Here is a 20478-nt window from a genome sequence, read left to right on the forward strand (position 1 = left end):
GGTGGTATTCACATGAATTAAGCAATGAGAATTTCAACTAAAACACACTTAGATTCAGTCAGAATATTGGAATTGGCAAGGTCATACTTTAGATTAGCTAATCCACACCCACCCCTCCCAACATACACACGTACAATTTACTTTACAGATGAGAAAACCGAGTCCCTGCCTGTGGACATCAGTAGCTATAACAGTAGTGCTTGCTTTGAGAAGAAGACTAGATGTGAAAATACGAGGAGCAGGTCTACCTGTGGAGAGGATTGTAGATGATTGGGGAAGATTTTTCCTTCACCATACCTTTCTATATTTGAAAGGCTTCCTGTAAAGCACATATATTACTTTTGCAAAAAAAAAAAAAAAAAAAAAAAAAATTGGTTTTACACCCACAGTGAATACCTTGTCAGTTGGCTGTAGTTGTGTGGTCCGTGGACTTCCCCTCAGTAGCCTTCACAGACCTGGCTTTAGAAGAATCAGTAAAGTCCAGGCTGCAGTTCAGCCCTCTCTCCCTCCAGTCTTGGTGCACTAGACTAGACGCTGTGACTGACTATGGGGCTTTATCTGCTTGCCTTTCTCATTTGTCCCCTGAACACTTAGAGTTTTTGGCCACTTCAGCCTCCACTCGGAATGGCAGTTGGTGAAGGTGGACTACAAATCTATCTTCAGCCGGCACTGCAGCAAAGAGGATTATGAGACCTGGCGCCTGCTCAATCAGGTACGGTGCAGGGCAGGTGGTCCTGTCTCCTAGGAAGAGGGGCCACTGCAAGCCCTGTTTGGTCCTATCGGACCTTCCTGTTTGCAGGAGCAAAGTCGTGGGCCATCTGGGGATAACGGTGGGTTTCGGGGGAGGGATTGGAACCCACACACCCAGGTCTAGCAGGGTCAGGTGATATTTTGGGACCCTTTTGCACCCTGGAATCCTGATCTACTCGTTGAAATCACCGAGCAGCCTGGGGAAGTGGTGATAATGGTAACCTGGGATTTTAGTGCTGCCCATGTGGAAATAAGCCCAGAAAACTAGGAGACCCCACCAACGATGTGATCATCTCACCTCTTACTGGGAAGCATGAGAGCATTTCTCAGACCAGCCTGAAGTCAGGACCCAGGAGCGCTGTGGACAGGACCACAGAGAAGGGGTGAGAGGCGGAGGTGAGGGGCTCTAGCAAGGCAGGTATTTAGTGCTATGCAACGTAGGCAGACTTCTTTTTTCGTCAGGACTATTGGGTCCTTATAATTTGTACCAACAAATTGTTATCCTCCTCTCTGTGCCCTTGACTAGGAATAAGGACTTGGACACAGTGGTTTATCATAGGGAGGGAACTTACTGGGTCCACTTCAATTTTACTCTGAAGATGATGTGAAAAATATGCCAGAAGTGGGTTCTTTTCCGCTGGAGTTTCTGCTAACGCCATTCGGGCAATTGCCGGGTGGTCTGTGAGGATGACCTGGAGTGTTTGCATTCTCTGTGGAGGTGGAGAAGAAACAAGGCGAAGTAGCCATCACTGGCTAGGTTGGGTGGAGGGACAGTGATAGGCCAGCCTCCCATAGTGTTCCTCTTGCGGGGTAGTAAAAGATAAACCTTTTAATCTTGGAAACTCCTGAATGGTTCCTGGGAGGGAGATTTCTACATAGAGTGACGAAAAGAGAATGAAGAGGCTAACGCTGGTTTATTTCACCATCTCTGTGTTTTTCTGCCTCTCTCACTATGGACTTCCTTCCTAAGGGGGAGCCTTGCATCATGGGAGAAAGGAAAATATTCAAGAAACGCAAGCCAGGAGCTCAGTGTGCCCTGGGCCAAGACTCCTCAGGGACGGTGGTCTCAGAACCCTGTGTCTGTGCCGACTGGGACTTTGAATGGTGAGTCCCTGGGCATCTCATTGCCAATTCCAGCTAGACATTTACTGGTTGGGGGGATGAGGGTGAAGATGAAGCTGGGGAGGAAGGCATGACTAAGAGATAGGTGTGTCTGCTGGCCTATGGGCCTCGCTGCCCCAGTTCTTGGCCAGATGGGATGTCTGCATCCCTGGAAGGAGGACAGGAGGAGGCGACTTCACAGGGAAGATCACTGTTCTATCAGAGCAGCATGTCCAAGGGGACTTCTTCCCATCTTCAGTTAGCATCTGTCCTGGAAAGTCCCAGAGAGGTGGGGCTGGGCACAGAGAGCTCAGAGAGCTGCCACCTTGGGCAGTTACCTCCAGAAACGTTAGCTAGAATTATGCTCTTCCAAATGAGCTCTCTTATCATCATTTCTTTTTTTCATCCCTCTAATGACAACCACAAAGAATGACTTTGACTCTCACCTATTAGCTAATGACTCACAAATTTCCAAATATTTACCTCCATCTCTGGCCTGTCTCTCCTCTTGGATGGGGACATTTGTGTCCATCTATTTACTCAGCATCCATCTTCCCTTGAATTGCTAATAGGGATTACAAACTTGGTGTGGCCAAGCAGAATTCTTCCCGAACACCCACTAGTGGAAGCAGTTTTTCAACTTTTCTTAAGCCACCCCCCCCCATCCCAGAGCAGTTTTTCCAAATTCAATAAAACACACTGATATCCACCCGGTTGCTTAAGTCAAAATCCCAGGAGAGCTTGATTTTTCCCCTTACCCTCAGGTCCAGGCCATCCACAAGTCCTTGAAAGTCTCTATTTCCAAAACACGTTCTAACTCAAAGCACCTCTACCCGTGACCACTGCAATCTGGATCACTCCAGCAGTTTACTAAGTCACTCTCTGCTTCCGCTCTGGTCACCCTGAAATCTATCCAAAATTGTATTTTAAAAACCCAAGTCAGATCTTATCAGTCCTATACTTGAAGCGCTCCAATGGCTCCCCTTCTTCCTTAAAATATAATCTAATCTTCTTCCTTTGCTCCACTGTAGATGACTGACCCGTTGCCATTGTTCCTTAACTTCTTACTGTTCTCCCCTCATTCACCATTTTGCAGCCACACTGCTATCTCCTACACTTTGATTAACCCAGACTCATTCCTAGCAAAGGAAACAGCAGGTACAAGGATTTCTTCCACATCTCAGCATGGCTGGCAACTTTGGATCACTCATGCCTCAGCAAAAGTAGCAGCTCCTCAGAAATGCCTTCTGAGACCATCTAATCTCACCTACACCCTGGCACTCTCTGGGACATCACCCTGTTTAATTGTCATCTTAGTATTAATCACAAATAGAGAGATTGTGTTTTTTGATTTCTTTGTTATTGCCCATCTTTCCCCAGTAGAATGGAAGTGTGTGAGTGCAGGAATTTTGGACATTCCTTATTGTTGCGTCCTCCATGCCTAGCCCAAAGTAAGCATTAAACTGTCATATGATGTTTCTGAATGTTGTTTCTTTTTTTTTTTTTTTTTTGCGGTACGCGGGCCTCTCACTGTTGTGGCCTCTCCCGTTGTGGAGCACAGGCTCTGGACGCGCAGGCTCAATGGCCATGGCTCACGGGCCCAGCCGCTCCACAGCATGTGGGATCTTCCCGGACCGGGGCACAAACCTGTGTCCCCTGCATCGGCAGGTGGACTCTCAACCACTGCGCCACCAGGGAAGCCCTGAAGGTTGTTTCTTTTAGGAGAGTCAAAAACCTTCCCAAACCTGGGAATGGGTGATCCCATCGGTGATCACAGAGTCATCCCAGGCTGATTCCAGTTAGATGAATTCTTCCTCTGTGTCACAGTCAAAAACTGAACTTCATTTGAGATATTTTCATCACCCATTCCAAAGCTAAGGGCTCAGGTGTCAGCCTGTAGACATGGAAGGGGCAGGACAATGACAGAGCTGCATTAGGGCTTATCTGGTGTCTAATAACAGAAATAAGTCCAAATGGGTACAGAACAGCTGCCCTGCCCAGAAGCCTCACCCCCTCCATCCTCATTTCATCCAGCCTGTTTCTTGATTTGCTCTGTAAGCCATCTTCCATTTCCCACTTTCTACTAAGATTGTAACTGGTAACAGCAAGCCCACTTGTTCACCATGACTGCCCCCTACCTGCTCTTCATCCCTGAACTCATGCCTTGAAAAGCTGGACTTCAGCAAGAATCGTCCAAATGGGATGTGCTAAATGGAATTGAATTTAAATGACAGGGTCCTATCTGTAGCATGTTTGACCCTTTGGAAACAAAGGATATTTTCACAATTGGGAAGAATAATTTTTAATCATTAACCACAATCCAGAAAAATAGTCATAGCAGTGATACAGTAGGCCGCTCAGAATTATGGTACATGACATATTGATGTCAACCTGAATGTGCAGAATCTGAATATCAGGCTTCCTTGTGTCCTTCCGCAGACTGACTCCATAGAGGTGCATCGTCTTTGCATATGTCGTGCTACATTTTCTCCTGTGTCTCTCTGAACTGTACTAGACCCTCACCCATTGTTGGGAAGCCTTACAATTGAGAAAGAGTAGGAATCGTAATGTAAATATTTTTTTCTTCAGCAATTACATTAACATTTACTAGTCTGGGAAAAAACCCCAGCTCTGATATTCAATTTTTGACCTTGGGAAATTTACTTAATCTCTATGACTTCACCTCCTAGGCTATTAAATACAAATATATAACATGTATCTCATTGGGTCCTAGGGAGGAATAAATGAATTCACATACATCGTTAATGTGAATAAGGAATTTATCCTAATGGTATACACAGCCTTTGATGCTGCAGTTGTTGTTAATCTTGAGCCCCAGGGTTAAGTGGTCCCCATGGTATTGTTAGCAAGTAAATCAGAGCTTATACATCCAAATAAGCACTGTCTTCAAAGTTGAACCTTTGGGTGTTATCCATTTATTTCAATGGCGATGGCTTTGCTTAAACTATTTCTGAACCTGTCTTTGGAAAACTGCTGTCAGAATGCATCTATAAGTAAAGAAGTGGAGGGAGAAGCCCTTGCAAAGTATTCTATGGTTCTCACACTTGCATTGGTAGAGGTGCCACCTGGACCCAACACCCTGTAATGTCAGTATCATTACTATGACATTTTAGTGAGAAGAAAATTAGCATCTGGAATGTAAGTTACTTGACCGAAATCACATTAGCAGTGAGAGGAAGAGGTGAGGATGAAATGTAAGTCTAGCTAAATTTCACAATCTCTTCTCTATATCATGCCATTTCTCAAGAAATCAAACAAATCTTTGTTATTTTAGATACACTTTATTTTTCAGAAGAAATAGGGTCCCCAAGTTTGCTTATTCTAAAATGATCTCATCCTCAAATGATCTAAGTTAACTGCTGGTGATGAGGTTTAATATAGAATGTTCCATTAACTCTAAACCAATGCCAAATAAAGTAGTTTTGGCCATTGGTACTAGGAATGTCATAGGTGTATGGTGTACAAGAGGACTTTATAGAATTTTGAGGGGAGATATATAAGACATGGTATGTTTGGCTCTCTGTAGCCAATCATACCTCATATTTAAAAGAAGATAGAACCACTTGTGTCTGAGTTAGGACTAACAAACACACAGGACTTGAAGCTGGGTTAGTAGTCATAATCTGAGAACAAAAGCAGAAGAATCGTGTGACCTAAAAGTATTTTTGCACCACTTCTGAGTATGGCAGAGAGAGTTTGATTCTGAAATTCCTGAGATTTTTTGTTGTTGTTATGGTGGTTTTCATGGACAATGGGACTGAGTGTTTAAAATTTTTTTCTTTGTTTTATTTTTAAGTCAACTTCAATAAGCATAGGTATCAGTTAAAAAGACAGTTTTTCAGGCTTCCCTGGTGGCGCAGTGGTTGAGAGTCCGCCTGCCGATGCAGCAGACGCGGGTTCGTGCCCCGGTCCGGGAAGATCCCACATACCGCAGAGCGGCTGGGCCCGTGAGCCATGGCCGCTGGGCCTGCACGTCCGGAGCCTGTGCTCTGCAACGGGAGAGGCCACAACAGTGAGAGGCCCGTGTACCGCAAAAAAAAAGGAAAAAAAATACAGTTTTCCCCTCAAATATAGTTTGTTTGTTTGTCTTTAATGCTCATGCTGAAAAATCCGTGTATGGCAACAGTTTCATAGCCCTGTCTCCTTCTCAATGTTCCTTCCTACCAGGAAGTGTTAGCTAAGGAATCTGAAGACCCCAGCTTGGTTAGTATAAGCGATAACCATTCATATTCCACCTAGTTGTTTCCCTAAGCCAAATCAGGTCATGTTCATTGGATTGGTCCAGGCAACTTTTAAGTCTCAGAGACAGCAGGGAGTAGAGACTGGGGAGGATGGATTAAATGCGTTGATTCCGGTGGAAAAGTTAAGGAGTGCAGCCTGGGTTCACAGAGGAATTTTCTGCCCGTATCGTTCTGCTTAAGAAGGAAGGCTTTATAGATTCTCAGATGCCTTTACTTGTAGAGCACCATTGAATTTCACAACTTTCACCTTTCCATCCAGAGCGGGTGTCAGTAACAAGTATGAATTTTACATAAATATTGATGTTTCTACTTAAAGTCCTCATAAATCCCCCAGCCTTATGTTTAGTGTACAGAACCTCTCTGTAGCAACCTCCATCATGGCACTGGTGAGGGGCTAGGAGCAAATCCTCCATGAGAAGCAAGTTTGTGAGAAACTACTGGGTAGTCAGAAAAGGGAGCTGCTCTGAAGTCCTATGAGGGCTCCTAGGAAGCACTTGCCCCCTGGGAGGTCCAAATGCATTTGTTCAGTGAGAAACCAAGTTGGACCAGAGATTATGCCAAATTATTCTCTTTCTTACTACTTCATCCAACCACTCACACAGCAGTAATTTTGCTGAGCACCTGCTATGTGCCAAGTTTTTTAGATGGATTAACTTACTTAATCTTCCCAACCAGCTCTTGGAAGGAGAGTCTGTTATCATAGGCATTTTATAAATGAAGAAATCGAGACAAGAGAGGTTAAGTGTAACTCATTCAAAATAATAATATGCTACTTCAGAGTCTCAAGTCTCAGTATGTCTTTTTTTTTTTTTTTTTTTGTCCACACCTCGCAGCTTGTAGGCTCTTAGTTCCCCAACCAGGGATTGAACTCAGGCCCTTGGCAGTGAAAGCATGGAGTCCTAACTACTGGACCACCAGGGAATTCCCAAAGTCTCAGTATGTCTTAGTGTTTACCTTCCATGTCCAGTATGGCTCCAGATCCACAGAGCGAGTTTATCAAGTGGCAGTGTAGAACGAGGGAAAGAGATTTGGGGTGCCATAGTACATAAATTCAGGCACGTCTGAAATCTAGTCAACCTTTAGTATTCTGCATATAGGGCTCAATCAAGCATATTTTTTGTATAGACTAGGCATCGTAGAAAAATCGAAGATGTATTAGCCAGAGGTATTGGATGCAAAGGAGGGATGACAGGAAATAGAGTATAATTGGGTGCTGAATTTCATGATCCAGACCTGTGCTGTACAGTTTAGTAACCACTAGCCACATGTGGTTATTTGCATTAAAATTAAATACAATGAGCCCATCGACAGATGAATGGATAAAGAAGATGTGGTACATATATACAATGGAATATTCCTCAGCCATAAAAAGGAACGAAGTTGGGTCATTTGTAGAGACGTGGATGCATCTAGAGACTGTCATACAGAGTGAAGTAAGTCAGAAAGAGAAAAACAAATATCGTATGTTAGCGCATATATGTGGAACCTAGAAAAATGGTACAGATGAACCGGTTTGCAGGGCAGAAATTGAGACACAAACGTAGATAACAAACATATAGACACCAAGGGGGGAAAGCGGTGGGGGGGGATGATGAATTGGGCGATTGGGATTGACATGTATACACTGATGTATATAAAATGGATGACTCATAAGGACCTGCTGTATAAAAAATTCAATTAAATTCAAAAATTAAAAAAAAATTAAATACAATGAAACATTCATTTCTTCAGTTCCACTAGCCACGTTTTGGGTGCTCAAAAGTCACATGTGGCAAGTGGCTACCATATTGGATAGCATAGATGTAAAACATTTCCATTATCACAGAAAGTTCTGTGGGACAGCACTCGTCCTACCTGCAAGTGCTAGGAATGGTCAGAGCAAAGAGATCACTGAGGACTGGAGTAATGATGGAAGGCTTCCTGCAGGAAGTGGTGATGGAGCTGTATAGACTTGCTGCTGAATAAGTATGAGGAAAATGGGCAGCACATCCAAGAAAGCAGATATGTGAAGGTTGTTGATGAACAGAGGGGTATGGCCAGATGGGTAGCATGGGGTTAGATTAGGAGAGACACTTGAGTGATGATTGTTTGATTTTTCAAACAATTTCTGAAATGGCTTGGATATAATTATCTTTCTATCTCTATAGCTACGTTTAGGCTGTGCCTTAGCAAATGATGATGACATTAGTCCATTGTTTTTGTTGTGGTTGCTTCTCTTTTCTGAGTGTTCATGCTGTGGCTGCCAAAATCCTCTATCTGATCCTAAACCCAGCGTGCTCTACTGTCTCCCAAAGTGAGACAGAGACACCTGTGGAACGCTCACCCTAGAGCCTCAGCTCCCAAATGGGGAAATGGAGAAACTGGGGGTCGATGAGGCTATGATGGGGTAGTGCATAGTCTGAGAGTAGGATACCCCCTACCACTGGGCCAGCAGAGACCATGACTTCTTGGATGGCTCCAAGAGGCTCAGAATGACATTAGGCCCTCCCTGCCGATTAGATGGGTGTTTCATGGGCTTGTACTAATGCTGAACCAGCTATCAGGAATCTCAATTATCACCTTTGGTTAACATCATCAGGTGTGTACAATCTTTAACAAGTCATTTCTCCTCTTTTTCTTCTCCTTCCCAATCTGTCAACTGAGGGGATTGAACCCAAGGAATACAGGTGTCCCTTCCTATTCTGACATGCAGAAGCTTTTTGATTTCTGAACTTTTTCTTGTCTATTCCTTCTTTGGATTGTCTGAGGCTTCTCCCTGGATGGGACTTGGAGGACACATAGGTCCCTATGTGTCCTAAATGGACAAGTTTTCTCATAAGCTTTTAGAAGTTCTAAACCCTTTTATAGTCAAGAAAAGCACAGAGGTGGCTTTTTTCTTAAAGGAAACTATCTGTGTGTTTGCAGAAGCTGTGGTAGCTTACTTCCCAGAGGCAAATCAAACTTTCTGGTACATTCTCTCCAAATGTCACAATTCAACAGAAAACCACCTTTCCTCAAGAAGCTGGAGCAGCAGCTGGGACTGCTTATTTGCTGACATCACAAAAACTCCAGAGCTGGGAGGGAGCTTGGGCAGGATGAGAGATTTTAATATACATTTAGCAGAAGTTAATGAAGAAGTTCACAGCTTGGGGGCAGCCAGTGATGTTTCCATTAATGTTATTAAATATTAATGAGGTGCTTTTTCTCTTTGGGGCAAAGCAGCATGGCTGATGCACCTTTTTTTTTTTTTGCGGTACGCGGGCCTCTCACTGTTGTGGCCTCTCCCGTTGTGGAGCACAGGCGCCGGACGCGCAGGCTCAGCGGCCATGGCTCACGGGCCCAGCCGCTCCGCGGCACGTGGGATCTTCCCGGACCGGGGCACGAACCCGTGTCCCCTGCCTCGGCAGGCGGACTCCCAACCACTGCGCCACCAGGGAAGCCCGTGATGCACCTTTTTAAATTACTACATCACTAACAGGTAGCAGAGCTGAACAGAACTGCTAAAGATGTGTACATTTAGCAAGGAGAGATAAGACATTTCTCTCCTTCCCAGAGCTGCCTGGGAGAACGCCCTTCCTTCAGAGATTACTAATATTTCTTAGGATTCACAGGACATTCAATAGATTTACCTCATAAAGGAAGCAGGGAATTTTCTAGAAGTAGTGCAGACACACCACAGCCCAAAACTTTCTGCAGATAAACAATGCTTAGGAATCAGATCTTCAGTGCTGTACTGGAAAATGTTTAACCGCCGGCTCCCTGGAAACAAAGAAACAAATAAACAAGCCCTGATTAGTAGTGTTTGCTGATTGCTATAAATATTCCCGCCGTATCTGATTTCAGGTTACCAACGTGGCATCACTGAATGCAGAATTAGGAATTAGATACAACATGCATCTAATGTATTTACTGTATAGAAACATAGACATAAATGCCTTCAAGAGCATAAGTAATAAAATGATGTACAATGACATTTTCTATATAATATTTATTGCATATAATAATGCAGCAAAATAATGAGGAATTTCTGTGTTTTCGGTCTTTATTATCCTTTGAATGTAATTCATTTAATTGAAATTTTGTATAATTTAATTTTCGATAATAGTTGTGTTTAACAACCATTAACTAACTTGCAAAATTCCTGGAATTTTAAGTTGGCTCTCATGGGCAGTTACCAGCTGGCACAACATTGAGTCCATATGAACTCTCAGGCTGGAAGATCTCCAATCATTGATCAGGGGAGGCATGGCAAAAGATTACCTTGACAGACATGTCCCTTTCTCCTTTTCTTCCAGTTTCATTTAAACTCGCCGTATCAAAGCTGGTCTTGACCTTCACCTTTCCGTGTAGCGATTTGCAGTGACTCAAGCTCACACTCACTCCACAGGCATCTGTTGAGCACCTGGGATTCTCTCTGTGGTCCACACTGGGAAGTCAACCATGGGCTCACAGTCTCCCTGCAGAAATAGACCAGATGCCATGGGATAATTTGTGCAATCATTTAAAAATGTAATTAGAGTATCATTCACCCAGTAAATATTTATTCAGCACCTTCAGTGTCCTATTCTAGACTCTGATATTGCCGAACAAAACCAACAGAAGGGTTTGCTCTTTTGTAGCCTTGATGTTTCTAAAATGCTAGGACCACAAAGGTTTGGTCCAGGGAAGCAAGAATGGCTTCATCAGACCTAGATATTGAAGAAGGATACATAGGAAACCACCTGAAACAGAAAAAGGTAGAGTGCTTCAAAAGCCCGGGGCAGGACTTCCCTGGTGGTGCAGTGGTTAAGAATCCACCTGCCAATGCAGGGGACACGGGTTTGAGCCCTGGACCGGGAAGATCCCACATGCCGCGGAGCAACTGAGCCTGTGCACCACAACGACTGAGCCTGTGCTCTAGAGCCCGCGAGCCACAACTACTGAGCCCGTGTGCCACAACTACTGAGCCCGCGTGCCACAACTACTGAAGCCCGCATGCCTAACGCCCGTGCTCCACAACAAGAGAAGCCACCGCAATGAGAAACCTGCACACCGCAGCGAAGTGTAGCCCCCGCTCGCCACAACTAGAGAAAGCCCACACACAGCAACGAAGGCCCAACGCAGCCAAAATAAATAAATTTATATTTAAAAAAACACACACACACAAAAGCCCCGGGCATCACACAGACAAAGACAAAGAGGGTTAAATGTTGGCCTGAGTTTGGTTTGGAGGAAGGTGGTGACAAGGTAGGGTGGGGTCAAACCGAGAAGATAATTTATATAGTCTCATCAGTCAATTGGTACTTCTTAACTGTACTGCTTCATCCTGTATCACACTGTGTTCTGCTTGATACTCTATTACTCTGTTCTTTTGTTGGATTTGAGGCATGTTGTCTTCCTCTCTCCAAAAGACTGAAAACCCCTTGAGAATAAGGATTATGGCACTTCCTTCACAGGACAAGGCACATACTGAGTAATAAATGTGGAATTAAACTTTTCTTTCTGTCTCCCTTTCATTGCTATCCTAGTTACCCACATAGACAATTTGCATCTATTTTCATTGGACTTTAATTAAATCTTGGCTCAAAGAATAGGAGAGCAGAAAACGAAAGGAGGGGTGGGTCTGGAGAGAGCGATTTTCCTGTTGTTTTATGTTTTATTAACACTCAGTGGATCAGTATTCAAATGTCCAGATTGTTCTGCCCTGTCTGTGGGTTTCAGGACATCTTTGGGTGCTTGACTCGGAGGCATGACTCCTCCCCCAAATTTAAGCCACCTTCAATGACCTGGGGTTGGTTACAAGAGTTACAAAATGCCTACTTTGTTGCTCTTTTTCTACCCTGGAATTTACGTTTCTGGGAGCTTTATAGAAGTCCAAGAAGTAAGGCAACACCATTTACATTTCAGATGGGAGAGCGCCTCTCCTACAATGGTCGATGACTTCCTCATTCTGGAATGTGGAGGAAAGGAGCAGAAAATCATACCAGACTTTGTTTCTTCATTTTACTATGGCTAGGCTTTTACAAAAACATGGAGAAGAGCTACAGTATAGTTTTTGTGGGGTTTTGTGTGTGTGTGTGTGTGTGTGTGTGTGTGCGTGTGTGTTGTTTTTTCCTAAAGGAAACAAGGGACCTTGTTATAAATAGTTGGGAAAAGTTTGAATGACTGTGTATATGTGAATGCAAATGTGTATATTTGTTTGAGAGAGAATTTCAGAAAAAATGAAAATAAGAGAGGTCAATGAATTCCATTTTGTAATAAAATGTGGACTCTGAACACAGAAATAAATCTTGACCGTTAAAGTCATCTTCTCGGTTGTCATCTGCTTATTTCAGTAAATCCACTGTGATCCAAAATATACTTTTAAGCTTACAGCATCCCTCACACCCACCCCAAGCCAGTGTACCTGCCACAGTATGTACATCCATACTTTTTTAAGCCTGGACCCTCCATCTGATAATCTATTATGTCTTCTATACACTGAACTCCGAATGACTTTGGAATTATTTCCAGATCTGAACATCTGTTTTCCAAGTATGAATATTTGTCCCCACTGGGAATATTTAAAGAATGTGTTGCAGCTTTGGGGATGGTTAAAGGGATGTGTTTGTGTGTGCCTGTGGGTATTTTCACATTTGTGCATCTACACCAGTATGCAATATTTATTTTCTCGACAGTGACTATGGCTATGAGAGACATGGAGAAAGCCAGTGTGTCCCAGCTTTCTGGTACAATCCAGCATCCCCGTCAAAGGACTGCAGCCTTGGTCAAAGCTACCTTAACAGCACTGGGTAAGTAAAATACCTGAAGGAGCTCCAATCACTGTTTCCCTATTTCCCTAAGTTGGGATCAAAGGAGGATTCCTACTGAAGCAAGGTGGAGTGTAGATAGAGTTTGTTTGTAACAGGTGGCTTCTGAGGAAAGCTGAAGGGTTCTTTAGCTGAAGCTAGCTTTTTTGGAGCATCAAAAGAGATTTCTAGAGGGGTGGGATAGGGAGGGTGGGAGGGAGACGCAAGAGGGAGGACATGTGGGGACATATGTACACATATAGCTGATTCACTTTGTTATACAGCAGAAACTAACACACCATTGTAAAGCAATTATACTCCAATAAAGGTGTTAAAAAAAAAAAGAGAGATTTCTGATTACCCAGATTTCAGTACCTTTTGCTATTTGCCTCTGAAATACCACAGCTATTATTTGATCAGACCTTCTCTTTTGGAAGGCGATGCCACCTTATTTTCCAGACCCCAATGGAAACAAATTAACACTAGTGGTGTGCAGATACTACAGTGCTTTCTAGTGATAGATGAACCGAAGCTCTCGTAGACCGATGACGAAAATTTAGAATGAAAAGTCGAAAGTCCCATCCTAGGAACTCCTGGATTAAGAAGATCAAGGCACAGTCTCTGTACTTGTCAAGTTATGTATGTTTCTCTCTTTGTTCACTTATTACTTACTCACTCAGATGCTTGAAAAAATTTTCCTTGGAGACCTGTTGTCTTCCCCTTTCCTTTGCCACTCCTATGACCTAGAACAGCTTTGGAAAGTGGATTGGTGGTCTGAGACAGTGCTTTTTAAAATTTAATGTGCTGTGAATCACCTGGGGATCTTGTTAAAATACAGCTTCTGATTTAGGAGATCTAGAGTGGCATTGAGATTCTTCATTTCGACAAGCTCCCATGCGATGTCAGCATTGCTGGTCCTAGCACTGATCTTTGAGTAGCAAGGGACTAAAGTGTTCTGGAATTCAGTCTCAGCTCTTCCAATGGATCTTCTAACATCTCACACAAGTTACTCACCAGCTCAGTACTTTTACCTTACTTGGTTGTAAAATGGTGGTAGGAGTACTATCTACCCAACTGATGTCTACAGAGGAAGAAAAAACATGATGGAAGAGGTGTATTGAGTGGTCTGAGATACTCTGAGAAACATACATTTTTTAGCCAAAAATTTGGTTCTTAGGGAGGTGTTCCTGGGATCTGAGCTGAGGTTTAATCACTGCTGATGTCATTTTATTGTACATGAATGGTCTTAGGGATTTAAGCCACTCAGATCCAGATCCAGCAGCATGAAACTTAAAGACATGTGGTGTCAGAGACTAAAGTGCTAGGAAGTTTGAGGAAGAGGAATACAATGGGCACAGAAGATGAGCTACGCCACCAAATTCCCAGCCAGAACATACCTGGACATAAGCTGGAAGGTAATTGCATTAGGGCTTCTCATATGATCCTGTGACATGTGTAGGTAGACCCAAGTTTAAGCAAGTTAGGTGTACCAAAACCCCAAGTAGCCATCAAATAAATCAAGAAGATGAAAGGGAAAAACTATTCATTTTTTTCAAAAGATTCACAGCAAGTGAATCTCCAGGTTGCTTAAATGTTGGCTTCTTGTCCAAATTGTCAACCAGCTGGCCAGTTGAGGCTGAAGAGTTGGGTGATATCAAGTGTGCATTAGGACATGATACCCACCAAAATATCTATCATAGGTAAAACTCAGCATCTTCTAAATGACTAAAGCTCAGCAAGAAAGTATAGGTTAGAAAAGTTTGATTATATAGACCAGTGCTGACCAAAAGAACTATAATACGAGCCACACATGTAATTTAACATTTTAAAATAGCCACGCTGAAAATGTTTTTTTAAAAAAGTGAAATTAATTTTGATAATATATTTTATTTAGCTCAGTATGTCCAAAATATTATCATTTCAACACACACCACTAACCAAGTTCTCAGTAACCGCAGGTGGAAAGTGGCTAGCTTATTGGACAGAGGAGCTCTAGAACCATTATGAATTCAGTTGACAATTAAAAATAATATATTGATATATCGATAAGAGGATATATTATAATTGCTTATGAGGCGATAACTACATATAACATTTGCTTGACACCCTCCTGAGATCTCTGGATGGAGATGTGGGGCTGGTAATTCAGCAGTATGTGAGGGGCAGGGGGAGAGGAAATATCAGGGATAGTGCAAGACTGGTATCACTTATCAGGAATTTGCTTTCACCTGCTCTCAAGGCCACCAGAAAAAGGCAACATGGATGGACCGGTTGATTACTCCTGACACACAGGGTGAAAGATGTGATGTGATGGTGGCGATGATGGTGGTGGTGGTGTCGGTGTCTGTGGCGCATTTATTTTATGTGGTTTTACCAGAGTACTGATTTTATGCAGCCTTACAGACAGTGATGTGCCTGGAAGTAAAGTCTGTCGTGCAGGTCAGGGCTGTGGGCAAGCTCTCGGTTTCACGTGCTGGGGTCAGTGGTCAAGCGAGATGTCATGTCATCACTGTGCGCAAAGATGCCTTTAACCTAGAAGGTCACAGTGTTTACGGGGAGGTCTTCCCATGCAAGCTTCTTCTTTGAGGCAGTTTTACCACAGCAGGATCAAATAGGAGTTTCAAACCTGTGCTTCTAGTCTGGCATTGGTGATGAGTGAGAAATGAAATATTAACAAGGAGAGAAAATGTGCTGTAAAAGAGCCCAGTGGCTCCACAGTAAGGGCTATTAGGTATTAGGGGATGGGATGATGTCCTGGGGGTAGAGGGAAGACCAGAAGAGGCTTCCTGAGTAGTCATAGTCAGAAGGCTGATCTTCTAGCTGCTTTCTGGCCTCAGGGAGGTAGGCACAAGTCTCTCCATCACAGAGAGAAGCACCTGCTTTCCTTGCTTCCCTAGTCCAGTGGGTCTGTCTCCTCCTGTATCATGTGTGAGTCAGACATTGATTTTTCTTGCCTGGTTTAGACACTGATGCGATCTGCGTTTCACCAGGTAGGATCGATAATAATGTTTAAGGAGCTGCTCTTTCTGAGATGGAGGGATAGCGGTTTCTCAGCGTTTGCTTAGCGTCCTAAATGGCTGTTGTCTTTGGGACTCAGCCTTTAGATGCAGCTGTGCGGAATCTCTGTCTCGCTCTTGTTCTCCTGCATGCTCTGCCGTACGTGCGCATGCGAGGGTGCACACACTGGCACAGACCCCGCCACTGACGATGGCCAATACCTCTCAGGTACCGGCGGATCGTGTCCAACAACTGCACAGACGGACTGAGGGAGAAGTACACCGCCAAGGCCCAGATATGCCCCGGAAAAGCCCCTCACGGCCTCCACGTGGTGACGACCGATGGGCGCCTGGTGGCAGAGCAGGGGCACAATGCGACCTTCATCATCCTCATGGAGGAGGTAGGGGAGACCCTCTTGCGTCTGTGAGGTCAGAACTCACAAGCAGGTCATTGCCCACTTCCAGATGGGAAGAGAAGATCACGTTTTCCCACCAGTCCTTGTAACAAAGTCAATGGTGAGAAGTGAAGACTCCTGGGAGAAGATGGAAGGGGTGAAAGAGGTCTTGGGATATTTAGGGACCCTGTTCCCTTCATTCCACAATACAGAAGTGGGGCCCCCTTGTCTCTGGGCAGGTGCAAATTTAAATATATTCTTTGAGGTATCCCTTTAGGGTCTGCATCTTTGGAGGAATGTTTATTATCATTAGATTGTATGCTGTAAACTTTGCCGGAAGAAGGAAATTCACATTTTTTCCTTTTTTTTTTTTTTTAAACCCTTAATCCCACAGATTAGAAAAGCCCACAAGGCTTTCAAAGGGTCTTGAAAGTATGAGTGTGAGGGTGGGGGGAAGTGATTCTAACCCTTTAAACTTATTTTTATAAAGAATGTCATATGAGTTGATTTTCCATCAGCTACCTGCTCCATTAGTTCACTTTTTGGGTCTTCTGCGATCTCGGCAGTAAAATCAGACTGCATTCGTTCATTCCAGGGTAGAAATAGCTCTGCTGTATGCTTCTTGCTTCCTATATGAGTTGTTTCATCTGCTTCCAAACCAGGGAATTTTTCAGGCACTCCTTTCTGAGGTGCTGGGGCAAGAAAGCTTGCCTGATTTACAAAGCCATCTAAATTTAAATGCAAATTACTGTGTGCTCTTGAGAGTTTGGAAGGAGACCAAAGCAGGCCAGGAGTTTTCCCCCTAACTCTGAATACTTTAGAGACCTTTAAAGTCTGGCCCACACTGGACAGGACGGTGAGGGTTCCTTATCCCGGGCTGACAGATTCTTTAGGCTTCATCCACACTGGGTGCTTAAATTAAAGAAATTTAATATTCAGAGGAGGTCATTATCACATTCCCACTAGGGAGTTTCCAGGACCAGCTCTATAAAAAACTTCTCTTGAATAGATGTGAAGAGCCATGATCTTATCCATTTGAATTGCCTTCAGTTCATTTCCACTTTAATTTATATTCATAAACTCAAGGGTAGTTGACATCGTGTGAGGGGCAAGGTAGCACCTATTAATATTTTGATACCAACCAACTCACATCTGGGTTGCCACGGGGGAAGAGACAGAATGCACAGAATGTGATGAATGCACATTCACTGGGCAGATAATTCTAAAATGATGTATTTCTCTTTTTATTCCATCAACCATCTTTGTCAATAAGTAGAGAGACCCAACTCTTCTTTTTCATCCAGGATCCTTATCTTATGGTCAGGTTCAATTTAATTTATCCATAGTGTTGGCCCAGTACAGGGGGGAGAAGGACAAGAAAGGATGGGGTTCAGTATCAGCCCTTAATAAGCTAAGGATCAACTTGGGATGGTAAGATGCACGCAACTGAACCACTGACATCACCTCCGCAGGGGGCTCTTAGCGTCTCAAGAGGCAGGAATATCTGTGAGCTGAGATGGTCAAAAAAGGCTTTAGGGAAGAGGGAGCTTAGGCAGGTTTAGGGAAACCCGAGGTCAACAGAGCACAGGTCTAGTTTCAGCTGGTATGCAGTATTCATCTGTAGAATGGAAATAATCATCCTGTCTCACAGAGTTACTTTAAAGATGGTATTATATAATATGTGATTAGCATAATGCTTGGAACCTAATAATAAATTCTAAAAAATGGGACAATTATAGTTGTAGCACGGTGGTTGAGAGTATTGACACCAGACTGCCTGGGTTCAAAACTTGGCTCTTCCAGTAGCGGCTGCAAAGACTTTGATCTAATTACTTAATTTATTTTTGTCCCCATTTTAGAAATGGGTCCAGTAATGCTCTCTACATTATAGAGTTGTGAGGGGATTAATTGCTTAGAACTGAAAAGAAACTTTATCAGTATTAGCTGTTACTACTACTACGATGATGAGGACGACAACAATGATGACGACACAGGAGAGAAATTATTGAACAATGTGTATGAGGGAGCCAGGGAAGCCCTTGGCTTCCCCAGTTCATAGCTTCACAGAGGCTCTACCTTATCCATAATTGCCGGTGTCAAGCAGATCAGGCTGCCCCAAGCTTGGGCACACAGGGGCAATAGGTCCGTAGTGCCTCCTCATAGTGCCCGGCAGATAGAGTCTGGTGATTGTGTCGAGGGTGTTTCAGCCCTCTGGGAGAGATTAGGGGCTCAGAGGGTGATGCTGAAGCTCAGAACCAAGTATCAAATAGGAATCGGGCTGGACCATGTGAATGGGCCCAGGCCAACTGCTATTCCACTTTGCAGGGTGATCTCCAAAGGACAAACATCCAGCTTGACTTTGGGGATGGGATTGCAGTGTCCTATGCTAACTTCAGTCCCATCGAGGACGGCATCAAGCACGTGTACAAGAGTGCGGGGATCTTCCAGGTGACGGCCTATGCGGAGAACAACCTGGGCTCAGACACAGCTGTCCTCTTCCTGCACGTGGTTTGTAAGTAGCGTGAGCCATCGCCTCTCTTACTTTCTTCCCAGTTGGCGACTCCCTTTGTTCAGACTTCCCGGGATTCCAAGCCGAGCAAGATTTGGTGTGACTGCTGCCCCGAATGATGACCTCAATCAAAAGATTGAGATGTGGGCTTCCCTGGTGGCGCAGTGGTTGAGAGTCTGCCTGCCGATGCAGGGGACACGGGTTCGGGAAGATCCCACGTGCCGCGGAGTGGCTGGGCCCGTGAGCCATGGCCACTGAGCCTGTGTGTCCGGAGTCTGTGCTCCGCAACGGGAGAGGCCAGAACAGTGAGAGGCCCACGTATGGCAAAAAAAAAAGGTCCCTGGAAAACAGTGACCTAGCTGGTCTCCTAGCATTCTGGTCACAATAGTAGCATAAGGACCAGCAGTGATGAGGGGAGTGCATGGAGAAAGACCTGGATTATATGTGTTATATCCTTAAAGACGCTGCACTACGTGACCATGAGATAAATGATTTCTCCTTTGGGTCTTCTGAATTTCAGTTTCAAAATGCCTTAATTCTAACTGGCACCTTGCTTCACAGGGATCTTGTAACAATAAATAGGAAACACAAATAACACACCCAATCATTCACTAATTTATTCAATGAATATTTGTTGAGTTCTTAATATATGCAAGGCTTCTGCTAGGCACTGGGAGGCAACAATACAGAGATGGCCCTGCCCTTGCAGAGTTTACATTCTGGTGAGGGAGGGAAGGTACTGTGAGAAACGGGCCACCAATAGCCCCAGGGGTGATAACCACACCACACCGACAATAATAATTCTGTGTCAGAAGCAACAGGTCAGAAACCCAGGTGGGTGGTGTGCAAGGTGTTTATGAGCCAAGTTTAGAGCAAGGGAGACCTGTGTTTGAATTCTGATCATATCCGTTTGTGAAATGTCTACTGTCAGTCAACTTAGTCTTTACAAACCCCTGTTTCCTCACCTTTGATACTTAGATTATAGCAAGGCTATGAGAATCAAATTGGATTATGTGTATGTGTCAGGGGTCCCCAAGACATCCCCTCCCAGGTTTAGTGATTTGCTGGAAGGACTCATAAGAGTCAGCATATAGTCATATTTCAGACTATAATTTATTACACTGAAAGGAGACACGTCGAGATCAGCAGAGGGAAAAGGCCAGGGGGACAGAGTCTGGAGGAAACTAGGTGCAAACTTCCAAGAGTCCTCCCCCCACGGAGTCACATAAAACATGCATAATTCCTCCAGCAATGAGTTGTAGCAACACATATGAAGGGCTATTTACCAGAGAAGTTCATTGGAGACTCAGTGCCCGTGGCTTTTACTGGGGACTGGTCAAGTAGCCATCCTCTGCCTAGGGTATACCAAAATTCCAGTCTCCCCGAGGAAAGCATTTTTTCAAAATAAACCCTATCATTGGTAAAAAAAAAAAAAAAATAGGCAGAGTGAACCAATCTTATCAGCTCACTGTTGACTGGAAACACTCCCAGAGCCAAGTTCCCAGATGCCGGCAAAGGGCCAGTCTTGCCCACAGGTCTTTCTAAAGATGATGATCTCAGGTCAACATCAGTGTTTTTCTGCACATGTGCAAAATGCCACTTAGCACCCAGCTTGGCACACGATGAGTGTTACCTGCTCTAGTAACTACTAAGTACTTCCCATTCACTTTCTACCTGACACTTCTGCCGCATTTAAAAATGAAGACAAAGAAAAAACAT

General features: G+C 44.0%; 1 protein-coding gene across 1 annotated transcript in view; it reads left to right on the forward strand.

Annotated features, from left to right (window-relative positions):
- The window catches only part of SORCS3 (sortilin related VPS10 domain containing receptor 3), a 588390-nt gene that overhangs the window by 539100 nt on the left and 28812 nt on the right, over window positions 1-20478 (forward strand). The window contains exons 15-19 of the mRNA XM_029245625.1: window positions 595-712; window positions 1721-1854; window positions 12749-12862; window positions 16085-16256; window positions 18576-18762. Coding sequence (XP_029101458.1) covers window positions 595-712; window positions 1721-1854; window positions 12749-12862; window positions 16085-16256; window positions 18576-18762 — 725 coding nt within the window. The remainder of the gene's footprint in view (window positions 1-594; window positions 713-1720; window positions 1855-12748; window positions 12863-16084; window positions 16257-18575; window positions 18763-20478) is intronic.

Source organism: Monodon monoceros, unplaced genomic scaffold (genome assembly GCF_005190385.1).
Source record: "Monodon monoceros isolate NGI ecotype Baffin Bay Population unplaced genomic scaffold, NGI_Narwhal_1 Super_Scaffold_4, whole genome shotgun sequence".
Taxonomy (NCBI): Eukaryota; Metazoa; Chordata; class Mammalia; order Artiodactyla; family Monodontidae; genus Monodon; species Monodon monoceros.